Below are 23,984 nucleotides of genomic sequence, written 5' to 3' on the forward strand. Positions count from 1 at the left end.
AACACTATATCTAAAACTAATGATGTAATGTATGGGGATTAACATAACAATAAAAAAATTTAAAAAAAAAAGAAAATGAAAAAGCAAGCTAAAGACGGAGGAAATTATTTACAATACATATATCTCACAAAAGACTTGCATAAAGACTATGTAAAGATCTTTCACAATATGATAAAATACAATGCAATTAAAACCACAGTGAGCTAGGACTTAACAACTTAGCATGACTAATATTCAAAAGACTGACAATGTTAAGTGCAAGCAAAGATGTTACATATTGCTGGTGGAAATGTAAAATAGTATGAGTGCTTTGGAAAACTGCATGGCAGGACACCTAGATATTTACACAAGAGAAATGAAAGCAGGAATTCACAAAAAAACTTAACGATGCTTTTTCATAATAGCCCCAATTTGGAAACAACTGAAATGTCCACCAACAGGTGAATGGATAAGCAAATTGTGGATATCCATATAATGGAATACCACTGAGCAATAAAAAGGAACAAACTATCATACACACAAAGACATGAATGAACCTCAAAAACATGGTGAGCAAAAGAAGACAGACACAAAAGACTACACATGATAATTTCATTTATATGAAATTCCAGAAAAGGCAAAAACTAATCTATTGTGACAGAAGGTAGATCAGTGGTTGCCTGGGGCTGGGTGCAGGGGAGGGGATTGACTAGAAGTGGTTAACAGGGAAGTTTTGGGGGTGATGGAAAATTTCTATATTTTGATTGGGTGGTGGGTATAAGTATTTGTCTAAATTATCAAATGGTACCCTGATAATGTGTGCATTTAATTTTATGTAAATTATAACTCATTAAGTTTGATTTTTAAAAGACAAAACACAAGCTTATATTATGTCTTAGGTTCAACACATACAAAAATACTGTATCAACTTGCTATTAAAGTTTCTAAATGCTCACTAAAAAAAAAAGAGCTGATCTATTTCCCCAGTAACATTTCTCACATGACAATGTGTTAGAAATTGATATGCACATCTGGGTGCCTGGGTGGCTCAGTCGTTAAGCTTTCGACTCTTCATTTCAGCTCAGGTCAATGATCTCAGGGTCGTGAGATCGAGAGCCTTGTGGGGCTCCATGCCTAATGGAGTCTGCTTCTCTCCCTCTGTCCCTCCTACACACACTCTCTCTCTCTGAAGTAAATCTAAAAAAACAAAAAACAAAACAAAACAAAAAACCCCAAATACTGATATGCACATAAATAACTTCTAAGAAAAACATGTGCAGTACTGTAGCATAATGAATGTGATATCTATAGTAACTTAATATTAGCCAATTTTTAATATAAATGATATCACTACTTTTTTCCTGCTAATTCACAGGTTAAAAGTTGTCACTGGAGTCCTCTGTTTTGCACATATTACCTGCTGTTCAATACGCAATGCAGATACCACTTATATATATATATATTTATATAAATATATATATATTTTTACACTCAAGCCACAGCTAGAATCTAGCTCCCAAGATGAGGGGCAAAGAAATACAAATAGATACCAGGCTAGAAATCCATAATCATAAAAATCCACCAATAAAAATGCTCATATTAGCATGTCAAATGTTTTACACTTTGCAAAAGAATGCAGAAGGATTGTACAAGCATGTACATTCACTTCTTAGTCCTGGTAAGAATGGATTGTTAGACAAATTAGAAGAGTTTGGCATTTTTATTTAAAAATGTTTAAATTTTTTTTCCTGATATTTTTCCAGTATGGAATATAATGGTTGAATAAAATTTTAATTTATAAAAGTCTTGAGTTAATTTTCTCATTGAAAATCTAATAATTTTTAGCTTCAATATTTCTTCTACTGATTTTATTTGTCAGATACATTAAAATTCCTTCCAAAAATATTTGTTTATGTGAATGGGTGTGACTGTTGCTACTAGTTTGTCATTGTTTCTAAGCCCTCTCAGCTGGTAGAGCAAGGAAATTTATGTCCTATGTCCGTATACTCACCTGGATCTATACAAATACCTGTAAGCATTTTTGCATTTAACTATTGGCAACTACGTTGAGCTAAACATGACTTCGTACTGATGTCTCCAGCTACGGTGCATGGATCACTCAAGCCTTCTCCCCTTGCTTTTCTGTAACCTCCCAATTGGATAGCAAGAACCTGGCTCCCGTCTGCTGTCCATTTACTTAGGTGTTCAATTCCAGCACACATAGAGTGTTGGTAGAACTGCTGACCACACTGCCATGAGAAATTACTTCATCAAGCAGAGTAGAGCATTTATTGTTCCTCTTTTTGTCTTTAGTCTTACAGACTCCAGCAGTTTGCAACGTTACTTAGGTCAGCAACTCCCCCCCACCACCCCCCACCCTGCACTCATATCCTTCAGTGCAGTACTCATCTCCTTCAGTGCAGGTGTTTCATATTTTGTAATAGAATTCTACTTTTTCGCCATATTCTGCATCCCATCCTGGGAATCTCTGATGTCCTAAGTGATTTTTTTAAAATTAACATACATTATAGTTCACTCTGTGCTGCTATAAAGTGCTACGGGTTGTGGCAAATGCATAGTGTTGTTTATGCACCATTTCGGTATTACAGAATGATTTTACCACTCTAGAGAATCCTCTGTGCTTCACCAAATCAACACTCCACTTTCCCAAATCCTTGGTTGTCACTGATTAGTTTATTCTCTTTCTAGTATTGCCTTTTTCAGAATTTCGTATAAATGAAAGCAAACATGTAGATTTTTAAGGCTGGCTTCTTTCATTTAGCAATGCACATTTAGGATTCAGCTATGTCTTTATGTATCTTGATATCTCATTCCTTTTAAATTTCTGAATAGTATCGCATCATCTGGATGCACCACAATTTTTTTAATCCATTTATCTGATGAAGGACATCTTTGTTGCTTCAACTATTCTCTGTCTTTGCTTTTTTTTTGCTTATTATTTGCGAAAAGGTTCTCAGGTGCCTGACTGGAATTAGATCCCTTCTTCTGTAGCAGCAGCCTGGGCTCTCTTCCACTTGAACTAGTACAATCCACTTAACATCTCTAAAAAAATGATATTCAATCCTACCTCCTCTTGTATACCTCATTTAAAATAATTATAAAAGGGTCAAAAAACCATCTTCTGAATTTTATGAGGTACAAGCACATTTAGTAGAGTCATTTACATTCTAGGCACTGAGTAACTTATGCAAAAATGTTTAAGATTAGCCAAAAAAACTTTCCAAAAAGCAAATCTATTTTGAAATCTAAACATACCACGTCATTTCTTAAGTCATGAAGCCCTCACGTATACACACGTGCACACGTACACAGAGGAAAGAACAATTTTGTCCAGGGAAAGGAAACTGAAAGGTTGAACAAAGAATAAGGGCAGACTTCTTCATTTAATCCTCATTTGGCTTCCACTTAAGTATTGGCAGCTGTCTAGGAGTTGGGTGACTATAACATTCAGTTGATAGAAAGCTTTCACTAAGATTATTTCATTCTCAACAGCCACTGGGAAGGCAGCATGCGGAGTCATGACCCACGCAAGCCTATGGGCTTGGAGTCAACACATGCCTTGTCTTCCATTACTTAGCCTGCATTTTATAACCCAGACAGTTAGCCAGACCATTCACTGGTCATCCAAAAACTTACTTTGCCCAAGAATTCCTCTTTGTGTTTCCAAACTCTAGTTTCTTTATAACCAAAATATTTCTACTCTCTTCTACAGCTGACCTTAATTTTACAGTTATAGAAACACAGGCCATGGGTTTGAATAGTCTGCTAGGGCTGCCATAACAAAGTACCACAGACTGGGTGGCTGAACAACTTACTTTCTCACAACTCTGGAGGCCTTGCACAATTTCTCACCATTCTGGTTTCCTTTGAGGCCTCCCTCCCCTGGCCTGTAAATGGCTGTCTTCTCCCTGTGTCATCACATGGTCTTCCTGCTGTGGTTGTGCTTATCTGTGTCCTAATTGACCCTTCTTCACAGGACACCAGTCATATTGGATTAGAGCCCATCCTAATGACCTCATTTTAACTTAATTACCTCTTTAAACACCCTATCTCTAAATACAGTTACATGCAAAGATACTGGGGGTTAGAATTTTTACATATGAATTTGCAGGGGACACAATTCAGCCCATGACACTGGTAGATCTCATTGTCCTGAGTTGAATTTTGTTCTGTCACCTCCATCTCAGAAACCCACCCTCCCATCTGGGGAAGTCTTTAAGGGGCAGTGGGAGTATCTGTGTGTGTGAACAATTACCATCTAGCCACCCTAATTCCTATTCTTATGGGGCTGAAACCACAGATGTTCCCATCCATAATCCACAGTGTAACTTTGGAAGAGAGATGAAGAAGAGAATTCACATAAACTGAGCACCTCGGTTTGCAAGCTTATGTCTTTTACATCCTGTGTTTCATTGAAAACTCTCAGCCTTATGAGATGGGTATTATTATCCCAGTTTTAGAAATCCAAAAAATGAACTCAGAGTTTAATTAGTTGGTCAAAAAGTCACACAATTAGTAATGAAAAAAAGAGTGATTATTAATGGTGCCAAGTGCTCCTCTTGAAAATCTGGCATAATCTGAAGACTTATTTTCCCCTCATGATGTTTTGGGAGATTCTCAATCCTGTACTATCCATTGAAAGAAAAGTCATTTTCTTCTTCTTCTTCTTCTTCTCCTTCTTCTTCTTCTTCTTCTTCTTCTTCTTCTTCTTCTTCTTCTTCTTCTCCTCCTCCTCCTCCTCCTCCTCCTCCTCCTCCTTCTCCTCTTCTTCTTTTAATTTTAGTTAGTTAACATTTAGTTCAATATTGGTTTCTGGAGTAGAATTCAGTGACTCATCACTTACATACAATACCCAGTGCTCATCGCAACAAGTGCCCTCTTTGATTCATATTCCTACCCATTTCCTTGACTTTTTTTTTAATATTTGGATTTCCTGGTCCTGATTTCCCCTGTTCTGAGATTGCATATGCCTCCCATTCTGGAATTTATTTCCCTACACCACCTGATCCACGGTTTTCTGGAGAAACATGCTAACTTCTAGGCTCTGGTGAAGAAGGGGTAAAATAAGGGAGGAAAGGATATCAGTGGAGAAAGACATCCTTCCCCACTTGTTCTCTGCCTTTCACCTTGTAATCCTCCCCCTCCCCACTACACTCCCACTGAAGCCCTGCCTATTTTGATTCAAATCTAAGTCAGTCTTCATACCGGCCACTTGCACTATGGGTTCAGTAATTAGAAGTTGTGACCACAATTATAGCTGCCTTTCAAACTGTTATTTCTGAGATCCAATCTCGTTTCCACAAAATAATGACCAGGAAGGTCATATTCCTTCTATCAGAGCTTTTTCTGGTACAGAATTCATGATGCCAAAGGGAACTTACCCCTAAGAATTTGAACCACATTAAGGACATTAAGGTTTTAAAAAAAACAAAACAAAACAGTCTACTCTGGTCAGAAAAATGAGTTCCTATTCCCACAAATATTATATGTAGACTCACTTGAAATTTTAATTCTAAACACTAAAGGACCTCTAGCATGATGGGAGCCTTATTCTAGCTGTGGGGGACCTAACCATTCCACTCCAATCTTCAGATTGCATGTGTTCATTTGGTCTGCTGAAATCATGTTGATTAGGTAAACTGGAATAGCCAAGAAACTTGATCTGTATCTGTCCTCCCTGGAAGATTTGCCACTTTTTTTGCAAGAGAAAATTGGAGCATATCTATGCAGTAGGGTGAGCCAGTGCAGTGGACCTAGAGTTTACCTGGATGTCTGAGTGAAGCTGCCTACGAGAATGGGTGGTACGGGTAACAAGTAAGGAATTTCTTCAAACTTATTTAACCAGGCCATGGGAGAAAAATTATCCAGAAAGGAAGATGAAGCTTAAATCTTTACTCAATTAATGAAGCTCATCCCACTGCTGGTAAATGTGCTGGAATTTAATCAACTCAGATCCACATCTCTTTTGGATAGAACATTTGAGGCTAGGTCCTCCCAGACAAAAATTTGCAAAAAGCCAAGAACATGTCATTATGCCTTAAAAATACGATGGGGTATTATTGTACAGTCCACATTTCTCATTCTGACTATACTGTCCCCATAAGCTTGTGACTCTTAACTCCTGAGTAATTCAGCAAATTCATTCTTTCATCTTAAGCACATATTTCTTTGGGAAAGGAAGTGGATAATTCCCAGGTGGATCTGCTTAGTCTTTTTTTTTTTTTAAATGTTTTATTTATTTATTCATGAGAGTCAGAGAGGCAGAGGCAGAGGGAGAAGCAGGCTCCCCGCCTAGCAGGGAGCCTGATGCGGGACTCGATCCCAGGACCCTGGGATCACGACCTGAGCCAAAGGCAGACGCTTAACCATCTGAGCCACCCAGGCGCCCTGCTTAGTCTTTACACTGTAAATGATGCGGTTCATCACAGGAGGTGCCAACAGGTAGATATTGGCCATGATAACGTGGACCAGTGGAGAGGCATGCTTGGCAAATCGATGAGTCATAGAAATTCCAACCATGGGAACATAAAGGACCAGAACAGCCAGAATGTGGGATAGACAGTTATTGAGGGCTGGGAACTGCTCAGTCCAGAAAACTGTGCCCAAGATACTTTTCAGGATGAATGTGTAGGAGAGCACAATGAGCAGAGGGTCCATCACAATAATGAGCAAAACCAGAGCAAATCCATACCAGCTGTTGACCCGGATGTCAGCACAGACCAGGTGGATCATATCCAGGTGGAGGCAGTAGGAGTGAGAGAGAAGGTGGGAGCAGCAAAAGAGCAGGCCCTTGAGTAGGAAAAGGGAAGGGAGAACAGCCAGAACACAGCGGCAAATGATGGCTAACCCGATCCTGCCAATGACTTTACTGGTGAAGATGGTGGCATAATGGTGGGGGCGGCAGATGGCCACATAGCAGTCAAAGGACATGGCCAACAGGACTGAAGATTCTGTGAAGGAGAATCCATGGAGGAAGAAGAACTGGGCAAAGCAAGCTTCAAAGCTGATCTTACGAATGTTGAACCAGAGGAGCTGCATGACTGTGGGCAGGGTGGTGAGGGTGAGGCCCAGGTCAGTGAGGGCCAGAATGGAGAGAAATAGGTACATGGGCTGGTGGAGGGATGGCTCTGTGTGGATGACAGCAAGAATGGTCATGTTACCCACGATGGAGATGGTATAGAGGCAGCAGAATGGGATGGAGATCCAGATGTGAGAGGCCTCAGATCCAGAGATGCCCGTGAGGATGAAGTAGAAGGGGGCTCGGGTGGTATTAGTTACTTCGGACATGCTTGTTGAATGCAAAACCAAAATCTGTGTGTTCCACAATAAGAAATTTTATCAGTGTGCTACTGCCATAGAATCATTATCTGTTCTTTAATCTAGGACCCAAATAGGTGTCTGGAATTGATTGTTTTTTTTTTTTTAAAGATTTTGTTTATTCATTTTGACAGAGAGAGAGAGACAGCCAGAGAGGGAACACAAGCGGGTGGAGTGGGAGAGGGAGAAGCAGGCTTCCCGTGGAGCGGGGAGCCTGACGTGGGGCTTGATCCCAGGACCCTGGGATCATGACCTGAGCCGAAGGCAGACGCTTAACGACTGAGCCACCCAGGCGCCCCTGGAATTGATTGTTTTTTAAGTTTTTTTCTTTTAAGATTTATATTTATTTATTTGAGGGGGGAGGGGCAGAGGGAGAGAGAGAATCTGAGCATACTCCCCACATGGGGCTCCATCTCACAACTCTGAGATCATGACCTGAGCCAAAATGAAGAGGCAGACACTCAACCGACTGAGCCATCCAGGCGCCCCTGGAATTGTTTTCCATAAAACCATTGAGCAGTATGCTAGCCAGAGCAGTAGCAAACAATTATGGATTCTTTTGCCATAAATTTCTATTTAAAATAACCTTATTTTTCCAACTTTCATACCAACACTATGCACTAAAATTTAGCTTTCTGCTTTCTGCAAGCCTTGTAATACACTTTTATAAATGTACATGTACAAATAAACTTACAGATACTCATTTACTAACTGAAACTTTGGTCATCAACATTTCAAAAAGTCTTCTAGTAACCAAATCAAGAGACTTTTTTTTAGTTCATCTTATACTAGACACGCAGGAAAATAAGATTCTGGAGACAACCTCCTTCTATTCAGTTGGAAGTATGGTGATGTCCAGGGGTCTTCTTTGAGCAGCAGTATGGATAATAGTGACAATTTTATTTTGGGCAGTAGAGTAGCAGGCACCTGTAGAGGAAGGATCACAGTTTGGTTTGTGCATGTTGAGTTTGATGTTTGTAGGAGCTATCCAAGAGAAATGACGATTGGACAGACAGATATGAAGCCCAGCAGGACAGAGGAGAAATCCACTAGGGGTCTTGGAGTCTCTGGCATATTGAGGGTAACTGGGAATCTGGAAAATGATGTGATGATCTGGGCAAGAATTAGGGTGAGAAAGGAAGAAGGCGGAGGACTGATCCATATAAGGAAATGTAAAATTTAACATTTGTGTAGATGGGGGAGAAAAAGCAAACAATGAAGTACTGCTCAGAGAAGTGGGTGGAAAACAAAGGAAATGGGAGTCAGTCACAGAGGCAGAGAAGGTAAAGGGTGTGGTCACTACAGTTTAGTGCAGCTCAGAAACTCAGTAAAACGAGTGCTGGAAAGCATCTCTTCAGCTTAAGGATGTAAATGTCAATAGTAAGCTTTTGGAAAGACATTTCAGTAGAATGATGGGAAAAGCAGCCAAATTAAAGTGGCCTGAGGAGTGAATTAACAGGAAAGATTGGACAGTTTCTGAAGACCATGTGTTCTAAAGGGGGAGCTATACTGCCCCCTAGGGGGTAAATGCAGACTTGTATTTTTTTAAATAAAAGAATTTATATAATAAGAGTAAATGAACAGTTATTCATTTTTGGAGTGTTCTAAGAAGGAAAGCTGTGAACTTTCTTTTGAGGAAATACACATAGCAGTTAATGGGTTCCTAGTATTCATGGTGTCTAACTATATGCCCCCGAAAGTGTCTATAAATGCCAAACTAAGAATACCTGGAAAAACATTAAACCCGAGGCTTTAGAAAATAATGCAAAATAAAATTAGGGAAAATGGGGAAAAAGAAAATAAATATAGAGATGGGATTTTTGAATTAGAAAAATTAAAAAGGATAAAAAAACATTCAAAAATTATTTTTTGAAAGGATAATGTAATTTGAAACCCTTTGGCAAGTCTGACCGAGAAAAAGAAATACAGGCAAATATTTAGAAATGAAATGTAATGATAGAGCTAAACTGTAAAGAAATTGCAGAAGCTAATGAGAGGTCATCTTATTACTGACCACCCATGGAGCAGTCCAGCCTGACCTTTGTGCTTTCTTGTTTCTTCAGGGCTTTCTGGGGCATCTGTTCTCTGCCTTGTGGCTGAGTGGTTATATGCTCCTGAACATCCAAGCTGGAATGTAGGAGATGGGTGGGGAAATCTCTGGAAGGATCTTACACGAATATGAATATTGTGCCCTGAGACCTGAGGCCCTAAGGGACAGAACCAGGAAAAATAACAGTAATAATGAATATAATAGCTCCTAACATTTATTGAGTGCTCAGCATGTACCAACGACTGAGCTAGCTGACTCACAGAAATGTAAAGTTGTTATTAGGTGACATGGGAAAGACACAGTGAATATCCTGGCGGATTTTTTTCTCGGTGATTATTAGTTCTCTTCTGCTTACTGCTATAGGCTATGTGGTTTTGAGAGGGACTGCTTGTTGGCAGGATTGCCATTTGATGTTGTCACCTTGAATACAACCAAACTCAGATTTGATGCAGCTTGAAGATTTGGGGGAAGGTATTCCAGATCTCTTGATAGATTCAAAAGTCAGAGAGGCAAAATGGGATTTCTTCTTCCAGTGTCTTACAGATGTTAGCCTCAACATTGTACTTTCCTTCTTCCCCAGGGAGGCTGCCTCTCTACTCAGGCAAGAAGGGGCTGTGATGAGTGTCATCTAGAGATAATTGACGTAAGGTTTAATATGTGACTTTATTTAGCTTATACTTTTCTCTAGACAGTGAAAATCGGCAGCTCTTCACGTGTTCACTGTGAATGGCTCCTTTGTTTTCTATCATTGAAGGCACTGTTTCTGCAAATGTGCCTTATCTTTGTGATTCCTCCTGTATCTGGCCTACTTGGATTTTAGGATCTATTCTGGCTCCAAGGAATATCCACCTTTACACCATTTCCACTGTTTCAAAAGGAGATTATGATTATAGAGCAGAACATAAAGTTATAAATGCTGAGAATGTAGAAATTAAATAACACAATTTAGTTGAGATGGTAGTCTTACATTTGGGATGCAGTATTAGGTATATGATTACTCCATCTTTCATGGTTAAGGCTTAAAAGACATAATTTAAAATTGAAAACTGAAGTTTTAAACTAGACACTAATCAGTAGAAAGGTAAAATGTCAAAATTGATAAAACATTTACTATACTGATAATTCTTCAAGTTGAGGTTGAATGAAGAGTACATGGGGATTCTTTATAATGTTCTCTTTTTCAGTGTACTCTATTTGAACATTTCCCTAATAAAATGCTTTAAAATAAGATAGTAGGTAGAAGATGGTGGTGGACTGGGAAGTTCATTAATGTCATTATTGTTTATAGTAAGAGATTAGTAGATATTGTCTAAAAATAGAATATTAAATGTGTACTTTTTTGTATGGCTTACAAGATAAGAATTGTTTTTACATTTTTAAATGACTAAAAAACAAAAGACAATGACATTTTGTGGCACCGAAAATTATATTACATTAAAAATTCAGTGTCCATATATAAAGTTTTATTGGAATACACTCATACTCATTTATTTATGTGTTGTCTATGGCTGTTTTCATACTACAGTGGCAGAGGTGAGTAGTTTTGGAAGAAGCCGTATGACCCACAAAAACCTAAAATATTTACTATCTGGGCTTTTGTAGAAAAAAATTGCCAACCTCTGACCTAATAGGAAATGGACATAGGAGATAAACAAATTTCAAAGAAATGGAAATATAAAATTTCTTGGTCATGTGAAAAGATGTTCAGTCTCACATATAATAGAAAATAATTGAAATCAAATTGAGATAGTTTTTTTATGCATCCTATTAGCAAAATCCAAAAATGTTAAAACAGTGATTGGCAAAGGTCCGATAAAAGAAGCACTTCCACAGTTGCTGACAGGACTGTTAGTTAATAGGTATGACTTATATGGAGGTAAATGACAATACTGTATCTGTCAAAATTATAAATTCACGAAATCCTTTACTCAACAATTTAATCTGCTTCTATTCTTTTTTTTTTTAAAGATTTATTTATTTATTTTAGAGAGAGAGAGAGCACAAACAGGGGGAGGGGCAGAGAGAGAGGGAGACAAGCAGACTCCCTGCTGAGTGGGGAGCCCCACGGCACAGGGCTCCATCCCAGGACCCTGAGATCATGACCTGAGCCAAAACCAAGAGTTGGATGCTTAACCAACTGAGCCACCCAGGTGCCTCAATTTAATTCCACTTCTAAAAATAAGTCAGTCAGAGAAAGACAAATACCATATGAGTTCACTATGAATTTCCCATATATGGGATTTAAGATACAAAACAATCATAGGGGAAAAAAGAAAAACCAAGGAACAGACTCTTCACTATAGAGAACAAACTGATGATTATGGGGTGGGATAAGGAGTGGGAGTGGGCAGGGAAATGGGTGAAATAGGTGATGGGGATTAAAGAGGGCACTTGTGATTAGCACCAGCTGATGTATGGAAGTGCTGAATCACTGTATTTTACACTTGAAACTGATATTACACTGTATGTTAACTACCTGGAATTTAAATAAAAACAAAAAAATTTAACATACAAACGTATTTACATGTATGCAAATCGACATAGATACAAGATTATTCGTGATAATATTAACAAGAAAGCAAAAAATGGAGGCAAGCTAGATATTCATCAACTGGGAACTGGTAAATAGATTCCCATAACGTGCAAAGTACCAGAGTAGACACAGTGGAATGTTAGGTAGATGAAAACGAATGGTTGTGCTCTTCACGTACTGGTTATGAATGGTCTCAAAGATACACGCTCATATGAAACATCAACTAGAGGATAGTGCACAATGTTCACTGGGGAAACGTATAAACACACATAATTTCCTGGTTATATATAAATGCTTTGTATGTATGTGTGTGTGTGTGTCTGTCTCCTTTTACTTTTTTTTTATGTTCAAATAGCCAACATATATAAATGCTTCTCTAAAGAGAAATGTAATACAGTGTAAGTATTTGCTGACTTTGGGGAGGGAAAACAGAATAACTGAAATAGAGACTTGTAGTGAATATATATATGTATTCAATAGGAAAATTCAGCCTTGTGAATCTCTAACATTGCCAATAATATTTCAACTGTGTTAATGTCTAACATTGTCAATAATATCTACATTAAAATGTGGATACAATTAATGATTATTAATATGAAAAATGACAACAGAAGGGATTGAATGCTTAATAAAGCATGCTAAATTCTTTGTTTATTTGAAGATGAAGACATTTTGAATAACTTTTGACTTTGTAAACTGTATATGTTTACATTTAACTTGTAGAATAAAAGTACCATTTGTAATTCCAAAACAAATAGGGAAAATACTTTCAAAATATTTTAAATCTGAGAGAAGACAGAAAAGGAAAAAATATGTAAATCATAATATAGATTTTGGTCTATATCAAAATATAGGTTGAACAAATGTATTTGTTTCAAGTATTAATAATAATGCAAGTATAGACTCACAGTGGCAGATAAATAGGTGGGAAGATAGTAATAGGTGAGAAGGTTTTCAAAAATGAAATATAGAATGCATATAGATGACTGGTAACTGACTTTATAGAACAAGGAAATTAACTTGATTGACTACAGAGGAACAAGTGAACAAGAAGCTAAGCAATTCTACTAACTCGGAAAGTTTCCTGAATTTGAGTCCTTTGGAACTCAGGAAGGCAAGTGTATAGGACTCCAAACTGGAAATTTTGTGAAAATCAATGTGAGGATACATTAGATGCAAAAATTCACTCCTTCTCACCACATAAGCACATGATTAGCACACTCTCAGAATGTCGGATTGCATTTTTATACACATTTTTTAAAAGATTTTGTTTATTTATTTGAGAGAGAGAGAGAGAGAGCATGAGCAGGGGGAGGGGCAGAGGGAGAAGCAGGGTCCCCACTGATCAGGGAACCCAACATGAGGCTCAGTCCTGGGACTGTGGGATCATGACCTGAATGGAAGCAGACGCTTAACCCACTGAGCCACCCAGGCTCCCCTTTATACACGTTTTTATTAGGATATAATATTCATAGATAAAAGTACTCAACTTTTATGTGTATATCTTAATAATTATCACAAAATGAATAGTTCCTGTATCCTTAATCCAGATCAAGAAATAAAATACTACTATGCGCCTATGGTTAATTTTGGTAGGTTGTTCCATATGCACTTGAAAGGAATGTGTAGTACGTAGTAGTTGTTCGTTTCTTTTTCTTTGTTGAACGTAGTAGTTGTTTGTTTCTTTTTCTTTGTTGATTATATAAAGATTTTAAATCATGTTTGAATGTTGAGGTATCAGACATAGTATACTTTTGGAACTTCACATTTCACATAAAATTTTTCCATATATAAACACACACTACACACATTTTACTCTAGCACAAATGCATTCGTGCTGTATGTATAGAATTTAATTTTATGTAAATTATGTGCATTTTAAGATGATCCATTTAATCATGTATTCTCTTTCTTACTTTAGCCAGAATTATCTATCATCTATTTATCTATCTTTCTATCTATCTTTAAGATATAAGCTTCTTTAGAGAAAATCCTTTTCATTTTTCCTTGCTTTTGTTTTTTGAAAACATTCTGTAATTTTGTTTTTGACAAAAATGAAAATGCTAGCAATGGGACAGCAGTGAGATACCTGTTATCTTAAAAAAGGAAATCAGGTCTTTTGGACCTGATAAAGTTGGACTCATGGGCTTGATGTGTGATAGATCAAAGCAAATGAACCAAAAAACCATCCTAAAACAAAAGCAAAAACAAACAAAAATAACCCACAATGTTAATTTCTAGCTGTGTGATATTTATTTCAGGTTGAGTAGATTATTCCTGCACATGAAGAACTACGATTTCTTACTATATACCAGAACTCTGTAGTAGTACAAATTCCCTCAGTTTCTTAAAACACCTAAAACTTAGTTTGACAAGTCATTTTCCATGAGTATTTCTTACAATGTAAAATATGTCTTAAATGCCCACAAATTTAAGTTTGTTCTCAGAAGCAGGAAAACTTGCCCTTTCAACCTAAGTCAATAAAACATAATAAAGTTGCCACATAGATGTGAGCACTGCCAATCATCTCTGCATCAGCAGAATTATAAAAAGGATTAGAACAGCTCATTCCTATCTTCTTTGAAGGAGATGTTCAGATATGGGCCAAACTGTGTTTGTTGCTAAAATGTGGAGTGTACATCTGCTTGGACATCCTGGGATAAAACACAACTTCTGTAAGTAGAGGGCTAGAAACAAGACAATTTTACAACTTTGTTTCCTAGGAAATTAAGTAGAGAAATAAGAAACAGGACAAACACATTTAAATGTTGCCTAGGGCTCCTGGTGTACATAAATTTCCATTTATTAAAAAATTAAATTATACATTAGGCATAGCCTAAAGGGGAGTCACCCCCAATTATTAGCAAACACATAATATAATGCATCCTGATAATTATCTCTTTGTAACAGAGTAAATGCCCTGGTTTTCAGTCCAAGTGATATTATAGATATATGTCTTGGAGTGAGAAAAAGAACAGGTATGCAATGCTTATTTACACCCATTGGTTTCTTGGATGATGAATAGAGAAGCTCAATTCCACATCCTCACTCATGACCATTTCTGAAACTAGTCATGATTCAAAGACAAAAGCAAATCCTAGGCTTTTTCTAATGGTTAAATTTGAACCAATTTTAATAATGAGTTTGATCAATGTTAGAAGGTATTTCTCTTGTTTTGCACACCATTACAAAAAACGAAATTTTTTTCTCTAATAACCTAAATATATTTAGTATGACACTTTATCTTTTACTTTCTAGAGAAAATTTTAATATTATATTAAAAAAATCTTTCACAGTTAGAAACTAATTTTCCCTAATCCTCAATTTCCAAGATGAGTGATAATTTTTTAAAAATAAAAGTTCAGTACAAATATGTAAGGGGTCTAAAGCCATTCCAGGAATATAGAAAGCTTAAAGTAATATTATATTATTTTATATTAATTTATCACATTCAGATTAGAATCATGAAGAGACCTGGACTTTATTTAAATCAGTAGATGAGTTATAATAAGAAAAATCACTTTGATCTGAAAAAAATCCAGATAAAGCTTGCAGTAAAAAAATTATCCAAAATTTTTTTGTTGGCCATTAATCTATATTCATATTTTGGATTCACCTAATTTGTGAGGTGGGGTAGGGTATTTAAAGGAAAAAGGGAGTGGCCTCAGAATATTAGCTATGTGCATACATCGACCCAGGAAATCTCATTAAATAAATCTATGTCATAAAACTTCATGGGACCATGCCATTCCTTCTCCAGGGATACTTGATTTGTTTCTGAGATATTTAATGTTAAGGATACTGTTGTTCCCTCCACCCAGGAAAGCCTCAGTTCAAGTTTCTATTCCACTTCACTTTTTCTTTTGCTTTAAGGCCTTATTTTTTCATGTGAAGGAAGACTCTTTTCTCTTACCCTCCTCCATCCACTATAGCTTAAAATCAGTAGTGGTGACACAAAGTCATACACAAGTCTGAATACCCCAAAGTGGCGTCACTATAGTCCAGAATGATCCAAGACTCTGTAACACGAAGGTCCTCTTTAGTCTAATATGCCCTAACTTTTTTTCACACTAACAATCAAAATGTTATTGCACCTCTCTTGAATCTGATGCTGTAGGTATTGGGGTGGATTGAAGAAGAGAGAGAAGGCATTGACAATAGCAGCCTATAGAAGTACAGACACTGTTCAAGCTGTCCAAAGTGGTGCAACTGGAAGAAAATGATTATCGACACTAAGTACAAGAACATGCAGATATCAGGGCCTTCTGCCATTTTACCACAGAAACAATGTCTAGAATCTTACAAAAAATCAGTAGGTACAGATTACAATGAGCAATGAATCCAGCACGTGGATAGAGGTGATAACAGATAATAGATGACAAATGCCAGTGGAGAAGTACCTGTGGGTACCTTCCATAAAGAAACTAGGAATGTGAACACCAGATACCCAAGACCCCAAGGCAATATCCTATTCAATAACGCAGGGAAGTGTTCAAATGTTTGGGCACAAAAGTGGATTACAGAATGCCAAAAAGTGATCCGCTGAAATGACCATCAGAATAACTAAACCTATGTAGGCAGAGTACCTAGAGAACATCTAGAAGAAATGTATTTGGTACAGCTCTTGGTATGCTAAAGAAGAAGTTATCTGACACAGTAAATAGATTGGGAAAATATCTTGATCTCAGGGAGTGGCAAAATATTCAGGATCATGAACTTGAATTTAGACAAGGCATGTTCAGTGTAAGTGAGGTGAAGAGATTTATGGTGTACATCAGGCAGAAGAGTCTGTAGATTTGGAGTGCTCTCTTCCAATACCTAGACAAAGGGCTCAGGTGAGAACTTTGTAAATTTATTGGAGTGAGACAGGTGTATAAATGGATATTTGAGACTAATAAGAGGCATACAGTTATTCTTGAGTTATAAGCCCCTAATCAGAACATCTTCAGTGTAGAAGGCGATACAGGAAGGTTGTAGGTTATGGAAGGGACACAGTTTTATGGAAGACAGAAACAGTTTTTACTCCTAGTCTTCTCTGAAGCTCCCTATTCTGGGCAGGGAGTAACATAAACACACCATGAGATGCTAACCTGGATTCCAGTGTGCCCGAGGAAGAGAGAAAAAAGCCACAGTGTTAGTGGTCATCAGGTAACCTCCCCCAGGGGGTGACCCTCTTGTGTGGGTAGAGATGGAAGAGGGAGAAAAATGACTAAGCAGAGTGGATATGTTTACAAGGGAAAAAAAAAAAGAATAGAATTATGAGCTGCATGAAGATATTCTCATGAGAAAAAGAAAGAAACTGTATGTATGAAAGCTTGTAAAAATATTTTTATAAAATCTGTAAGAAAAAAGAAACCCATACTCAAATCTTCAATCCGAACTAGTCTTCACTGCATTTTGAGGCAGATTACCAAGGCATTTAAGGATGAAGAATTTTATTTTTTTTTTATTTTTATTTTTTTTTAAAGATTTTATTTATTTATTTGAGAGAGAGAATGAAAGAGAGAGAGAGCATGAGAGGGGGGAGGGTCAGAGGGAGAAGCAGACTCCCTGCCGAGCAGGGAGCCCGATGCGGGACTCGATCCCGGGACTCCAGGATCATGACCTGAGCCGAAGGCAGTCGCTTAACCAACTGAGCCACCCAGGCGCCCAAGGATGAAGAATTTTAAATCATAGATATATGTAGGTGAATTCAAATCTCTTCTCATAACCTATCATCCCTTGTATAATGTGAACAATCTACCTTAAAGAGTTGTGTAGATTCGTAAAACATATTGCAACATTTATCACTTTGACAACACCCTCACACATCCCCTTCCTATTTTCAAACTTTCTTTTTTTTTTAAATTAACATATAATGTATTATTTGTTTCAGAGGTACAGGTCTGTGATTCATCAGTCTTACATGATTCACAGCGCTCACCATAGTACCTACCCTCCCAAATGTCCATCACCCCGCCACCCCATCTCTCCCACCCCCCTCCACTCCAGCAACCCTCAGTTTGTTTCCTGAGATTAAGAGTCTCTTATGGTTTCCAAATGTAATCATTCGTATCTCACATACCACATCTAAAATATTACCATAGTTTTTACATATATCATTAAGATTAAAACACACGTGCGTCTTGCCTAGAGTCTCCCAAATGTTACTGGGAATGTTTAACTTAAGTGCATGTGTTGTGACTGAGGATGAATTTTGCATTGAGACCATTAATGTTTTACTGAGAAGTTAAAGGACTTAGCGTTGCCAGGTGCATATCTTTTGACTTTAGAAAGAGAACCTGAAAAAGTAAGAGAGGGAGAAAAATAGTAGTCAATACAGAAACAGAGGGGAGAGAAAGAGTAATAGGGATACAGTGTCATCAAATGGGGTTCATGCACACAGAAAAACATAAGGGTCAAGGAAATATTTGTAGACTTGTATTAATTCATTAAATAATTAATTTGTTCATCACCAAGCATTTATTGAATAGCTAGTACATTCCGAGTGAACAAAAAGACATCGTCCTACCTTACTGAACTTAAAATGTACTGGACATAGAAAAATAAAACAGTACAAAGCAGTATAAAGATAATTACTTGATTACAATTGTCATGTGTGGTATGAGACAAACAACAAGAAGGGAAAAGTGCAATTAGAATTCAAGCAGGGAGACAGTTTGTCTTGTGAGGGGGAGAGAATTTGTAAATCCAGGCCCCTATGAAGAAAACATGCCTTTCAGAATCTGCCCCTTCCATGTTTCCCTATGAACACTCCATGTGCAATGACTTCGACTCAACACAGCTTCTGGAACCTCACATTCAAATTCTCAAGCTGACTAAGGATATTTAGCATTAGCAAATTATGCTCTCTGCTTTCCATTTCACCATCTCAATGCCCATGTACAATAGGTTTTTCCAATGAGGTCTTAGTAGGAGGAATTAGTTTTATTCCTCAGTCAGCATTCCCCAAGAACCATACAGATTCCTGATTTACAAAACTATTCCTTCTGGGCTCATTCTCAATTATAGGGCTTTGTTCTTAGTACCTAGTTTGCTTCTAATTGTTCTAAAGTTTGAACAGGTTTTCAGTATAAACTTAAATATATGTATATATACATAATGCTATATATTTTTATAATGAAGGAAAATGTGGAATGTCTTATTCTTATTTTTTTAAATAATATAGATTAAGAATTCCTTTTGTTCCTCTCTTCACTATCACAGTCTTCTCCAAAAGAAGCTATTATTGTTATTAATTTAGCATGTATTTTTAAATATATAAACTAAGTGATATTTTATATGATTACATTGTTTTATAAAAAGTGTTCTCAAATACATGAGTGTGGATCTTGCTATCTCTTGCTTAAACCTTGAATACCTATCAATCTAAGTCTTTTTCACAATGTAGAAAACTCTATAGTATGGACAGATCCCAACTCATTTAACTACTTATTGATGGCCAGTTAGGTTTTTCTTTATTACTATTATTTTATTTCAAACCTTGCCTAAGTGAAAATTCTTATTCAAGTATGTGTTCATAAACAAACCTCAGAGTATAAATCTAGGGCAGTGCTAAGAACTGGAATTTCTGGATTAAAAAGTAGGTACATTTTAAGTTGACACATATAACAAAGTAGCTGACAAAATAATATACAATGCTCATTTAGATTATTACGTCTCATGTATGAAATGTGAATTCTCAATACATTCATCAACATGCAGCCTTATCAAGCTTTGACAAGGTGACAAGCATTCTGTGCTTCCCTGGACCACATTTGGTGATGAAAAGGACTGGCTTGTGGGTAACCATCCCAACAGCCCTAATGCCCTTATTATTTTCTTGGAAGAAAGAGTTGGATTAGCCCCTGGCAAATCTGCTTTGTCTTAACACTGGAAATGATGGGATTGAGCACAGGAGGCACCAGAAGATAGACATTGGCCAGGAGTAGACGGACAGCAGGTGCAGCGTGCTTCATGAAGCGGTGTACCAGAGCCACGCTGATCATGGGCACATAGTACACAAGCACCGCACAGATATGTGACACGCATGTGTTGAGGGCCTTCTGCCGTCCCTCCCCAGAGGTAATGCCCAGCACCGTGTAGAGGATCAGCACATAAGAGAGGACAATGAGCAGCAAGTCCAGCCCAAAAGTTGAAGTAACAATGCAGAGCCCCAGAATACTGTTGGGACGCATATCCCTGCAGGGCAGCTGGATTAGATCTGAGTGAAGGCAGTAGGAGTAGGAGAGGACATTGTGGCCACAGAAGGGCAGATGTTTCAGGAGGAAGGGCAGTGGGAACATGAACATCACACTCTTCAGTCCAAGTGCAGCACCAGTAGCAGCAATACGGGGCCTGGTCAGGATGGCAGTGTACCTCAGTGGGTTGTAGATGGCCACAAAGTGGTCCACAGACATGGCCAGCAGAACTCCTGACTCCATGATGAAAATGAATGTATGGAGAACATCTGCAAACTTTATTTATTTATTTATTTATTTGAGGAGGGGAGGGAGAGAGAGAGCATGGGAGTAAAGAGGAGACAACTGAGGGAAGGGCAGAAGGATAGAGAGAATCCCAAGCAGACTCCACGCCGAGCGTGGAGCCCGACACAGGGCTCGATCTCATGACCCTGAGATCATGACCTGATCCAAAACCAAGAGTTGAAACCAAAAGTCGGACACTTAACTGACCCAGGCACCTCCAAAACAAGTCTTTTTATTCATGATGGCCCACCTCAGTAGTGCTGATGGCTTCTGAAAGCCTGCGTGGAAAGGCAAAAGGAAACTGATTCTAAAATATGGTGTCCCCTGGTGCTTCAAAATGGTCTGGTGGAGAGGAAGTCAGTGGCTTCTGAACATCATCCATTAATTTGAATTAGTGAGAGGAACAGTGATTTTTTTGTTCCCCTGCCACTGTTTAAGATGAAAGGAAAATACTTCATAGCCCATGCATGCATCCTCTTTGAATGACACACTTCCTAATACCGACAAAACTCCCATGAGATCCACCTCCTTAACTTCATTTGTCTGCAAATCCTGACACACCCTAACTCCTCTTTTCCCTCCTGTTCATTCCTGTGGTTTTCATTTTGTTTTTGTTATTGTTTGCTTTTCTTTTCTGCCTTCCCTTTCTTAAGCACTTTAGCATCGAGCTCAACTAAAAATTATGTTTTAAAACAAATACAACCTGAACCCTTGTTTGAGAACATCTGCCTCAGATGTCAGTCCTGTGATGTCTTCCTCACTAGGGCATGTGGTTAATCACTTTCTACAGCAGCATCTCCCTCTAATCTAGCACTCCGTTCCCTGTGTTGCCATTTAGCTGTTTGTGTGCCTTCTCCTAGTTGTCTGTAAGCTCTTCCAAAACAGGTGTAGAGGCTATATTTTGAGCCTGTCACCAGGACTTAATAAAAGGGAAAGGGTACATGGAGGCAGGGAACAGGAATCAGGTACATATTGATATATGGTGATATAGTCTAGGTTGGGAGCTTGGGGCAGGAAGCTGGGGAAGAACTTTGTCTTCTTCTATCAAATGAGAGCCTCTCTGAAGACAGAAAAATCATGTAATATCCTTTTACTTCATTGTATAGGAAGAACTGTTATTGTAGGAAGTCAGAGATTGATGCTGATGAAAGAGGTGTGTGTGTTGAGAGGTAAATATTTTAAGAAGAGGTTTAAGTCTGGTGTTTGGTAGGGAAAAGGTAATACTTACTTAGAATTTGGTAATTCTTACTTAGAATTACAAGAAAAGAAAAGAAATCACATTGATTTAGTACGATGTATCAGGTAGTCTGGAAGGGTACCCTGTATATGTTATCTTCATATAGAGGTCATCTGACTTATCCTCAAAATACTCAAAATGACCCACTCATACACATTTTACAACTTGGGAGAATGAGAAATTGGCTTTTTAAGTGACTTGCCAAGTCACACTGGCAAAACTGCAGTTAAAGAGGAGAACAAGGAAGCTTGAACAAAAGTGGTACCAGGAAGCCCGTGGTAACAAAAGGGATGGGAGTGGGAATGAGTCAGCCAGACAGGGAGGAAGGACCGTGAAAAGCACAGGTCATCGAGGAGCTGGGTTCAAGAGTGACAGTCTATGTGGCTGCCTGCCTGGATGGAGGGGACAAGGACTATTGGTGTGGAAGGTGAAGGAGAGGAGGGTAAATAGGTCTAAGAAACAAAGATAGACTTTAAAAAGAGAATTACATATCTAATTTAAAAATATTTGGATTTGGGGACAAAATGGAGGTTTCCCTGCCCCGGTTTTCCTGAATTAACAGAGAAGTGTTGAATAAAACAGATCAAGTGTTTCTCTGCTACAGTGAAGCTTTCTGGATTAAAGTCCGCATCCTGCTGGGAGGTGTCTTTCATGACATGAAGGAAGGGGAACATAAAACCTGTGCTGGAAACAAGCTGCATCTCCGAAAGCAAACCCCAGGTTTGGCTCACCTGAACAGATTTCCCATCCACCTGATCCCATAGGCTGGACTTCCAGGCCAACTCCACTCCTCCTCTATGAAGGCCCACCTGCCCTTCAAGGTAGCTGATCTCAGGCCTGGTCTCCAGCTCACTACCTGGAAGCAGGGGCTGACTGGCCTTCTTATTTATTGTGACTTCAGAACTAGCCTTCTACTTCCTTAATTTTGCCAGTCAGTCCCTTGGGAGACACAGGCAAACCAACCTCAGAAGAACGTGCTGCCTCAAGGCCTGCAGGAATAATTGGGCCAAGAGTAAAGATCCCAGGAGATGCTCTCTGGGGAACCAGAAGTCAGATTCTGAGAAAATATGCAAGATGTGTATGAGTGTGTGGATGTATGGATATACATGTCTGTGTGAGCATGCTTTTATGTGCATTTGCAAGTGCGTAAATTAATGTAAATGTGCATCTAAACACATGAGTGTGCATGTGTGTGCGCATGTGTGTGCATGTGTGTGTAGATGTATACATAACCATGTTCCTTGATGTAGAATTCTGTTTGCAAGTTTGCATGAATCTATGAGCAGGTATAGCTTCCCATGAATGTATTTACCATTGAATGTACATTCATGTAGGTGGTGATATGACAGAGGTGTGTCCTTGAATCACTAACCCAAGGAAAGAACCCTCAGATCTGAGTAAAAGGTGCAAGTGACTATTCATTCATATCTGTATGTGTGCATGAATGTCTTGCATTTCTCAATAATCTTATGTATTTGTATGGCAGTATATGATTGCTTAAAAATACTTCTAAAATACTCTGACAATTGTCTTATATGTTTTATATCCTAAACCTTATTGGTCAGTGACATTCCTGTGTCCTTTGGGGACAGCAGAAATTGCCTTGTACTGAAACAGGCAAAGTATGATCTAAGTGGCCTGTTGAATATGCATCTTGTACTCAGATCTGGGGTTCTTTCCTTAGGTTAGCAACTCAAGGACACACTTCTGTCATATAACTACTACAGATCTGACACACTGTGAGCCCCAATTTTTCTCATTCTGGTTATAAATTAGGCTTTTTTTGAGAGAGAGAAAGAGTGCATGCGAGTGAAGGTGGGGGGTGGGGGACAGAGGGAGAGGGAAATAGAAAATCCTATGCAGGCTCCATGACCAGCATGGAGTTGGACTCAGGGCTCAATCTCATGACCCTGAGATCATGACCTGAGCTGAAATCAAGAGTTGGATGCTTAAACGACTGTGCCACCCAGGCGCCCTATAAGATAGGCTTCTATGCCTCCCTTGGACTTAGTTCTGTCCCAGACTATGATATGGACAAAAAAAAAGCAACACTGGAAAGTTCCTCTTAGATTTACAATAAAGTTATCCCTGATGAATGTATATAATAGAATTATTATATTTTGAAAATGGTGGCAAACTCATTTGTTAATCCAAAAAATGTGAAGTGATGATTTAACTCTCCACATCACCAGAATAACTTATCATTAATGACATTATTATGGAATTAGAGTTCTACCAAATCAGTAGAAGAGCAAATATAAAAATCACTTTGAACATGTAAACATTTAAGTAAAATATATATATATATATATATAATCATTCTATGTATAGAATTGTTATATATTTATAAGTATATACATAAGTAGTAATGAGCATAGACTT

At 38.1% G+C, this 23,984-nt stretch overlaps 1 protein-coding gene and 1 pseudogene across 1 annotated transcript; both read right to left on the bottom strand.

Annotated features, from left to right (window-relative positions):
• Positions 1-4,993: 4,993 nt before the first annotated feature.
• Positions 4,994-7,299, bottom strand: LOC116646252 (olfactory receptor 51Q1-like). Its single transcript, XM_032426842.1, has 2 exons — positions 6,379-7,299; positions 4,994-5,044 (listed from the first exon to the last, which is right to left on the bottom strand). The coding sequence occupies exons 1-2, from the start codon at positions 7,285-7,287 to the stop codon at positions 4,994-4,996; spliced, it is 960 nt and encodes a 319-aa protein (XP_032282733.1). The 5' UTR covers positions 7,288-7,299.
• Positions 7,300-19,714: 12,415 nt separating this feature from the next.
• LOC116646253 lies at positions 19,715-22,303 on the bottom strand (annotated as a pseudogene).
• Between the last annotated feature and the right edge of the window lie 1,681 nt (positions 22,304-23,984).

The sequence above is a fragment of the Phoca vitulina genome, unplaced genomic scaffold, assembly GCF_004348235.1.
Source record: "Phoca vitulina isolate PV1807 unplaced genomic scaffold, GSC_HSeal_1.0 scaffold36, whole genome shotgun sequence".
In the NCBI taxonomy this organism is placed as follows: domain Eukaryota; kingdom Metazoa; phylum Chordata; class Mammalia; order Carnivora; family Phocidae; genus Phoca; species Phoca vitulina.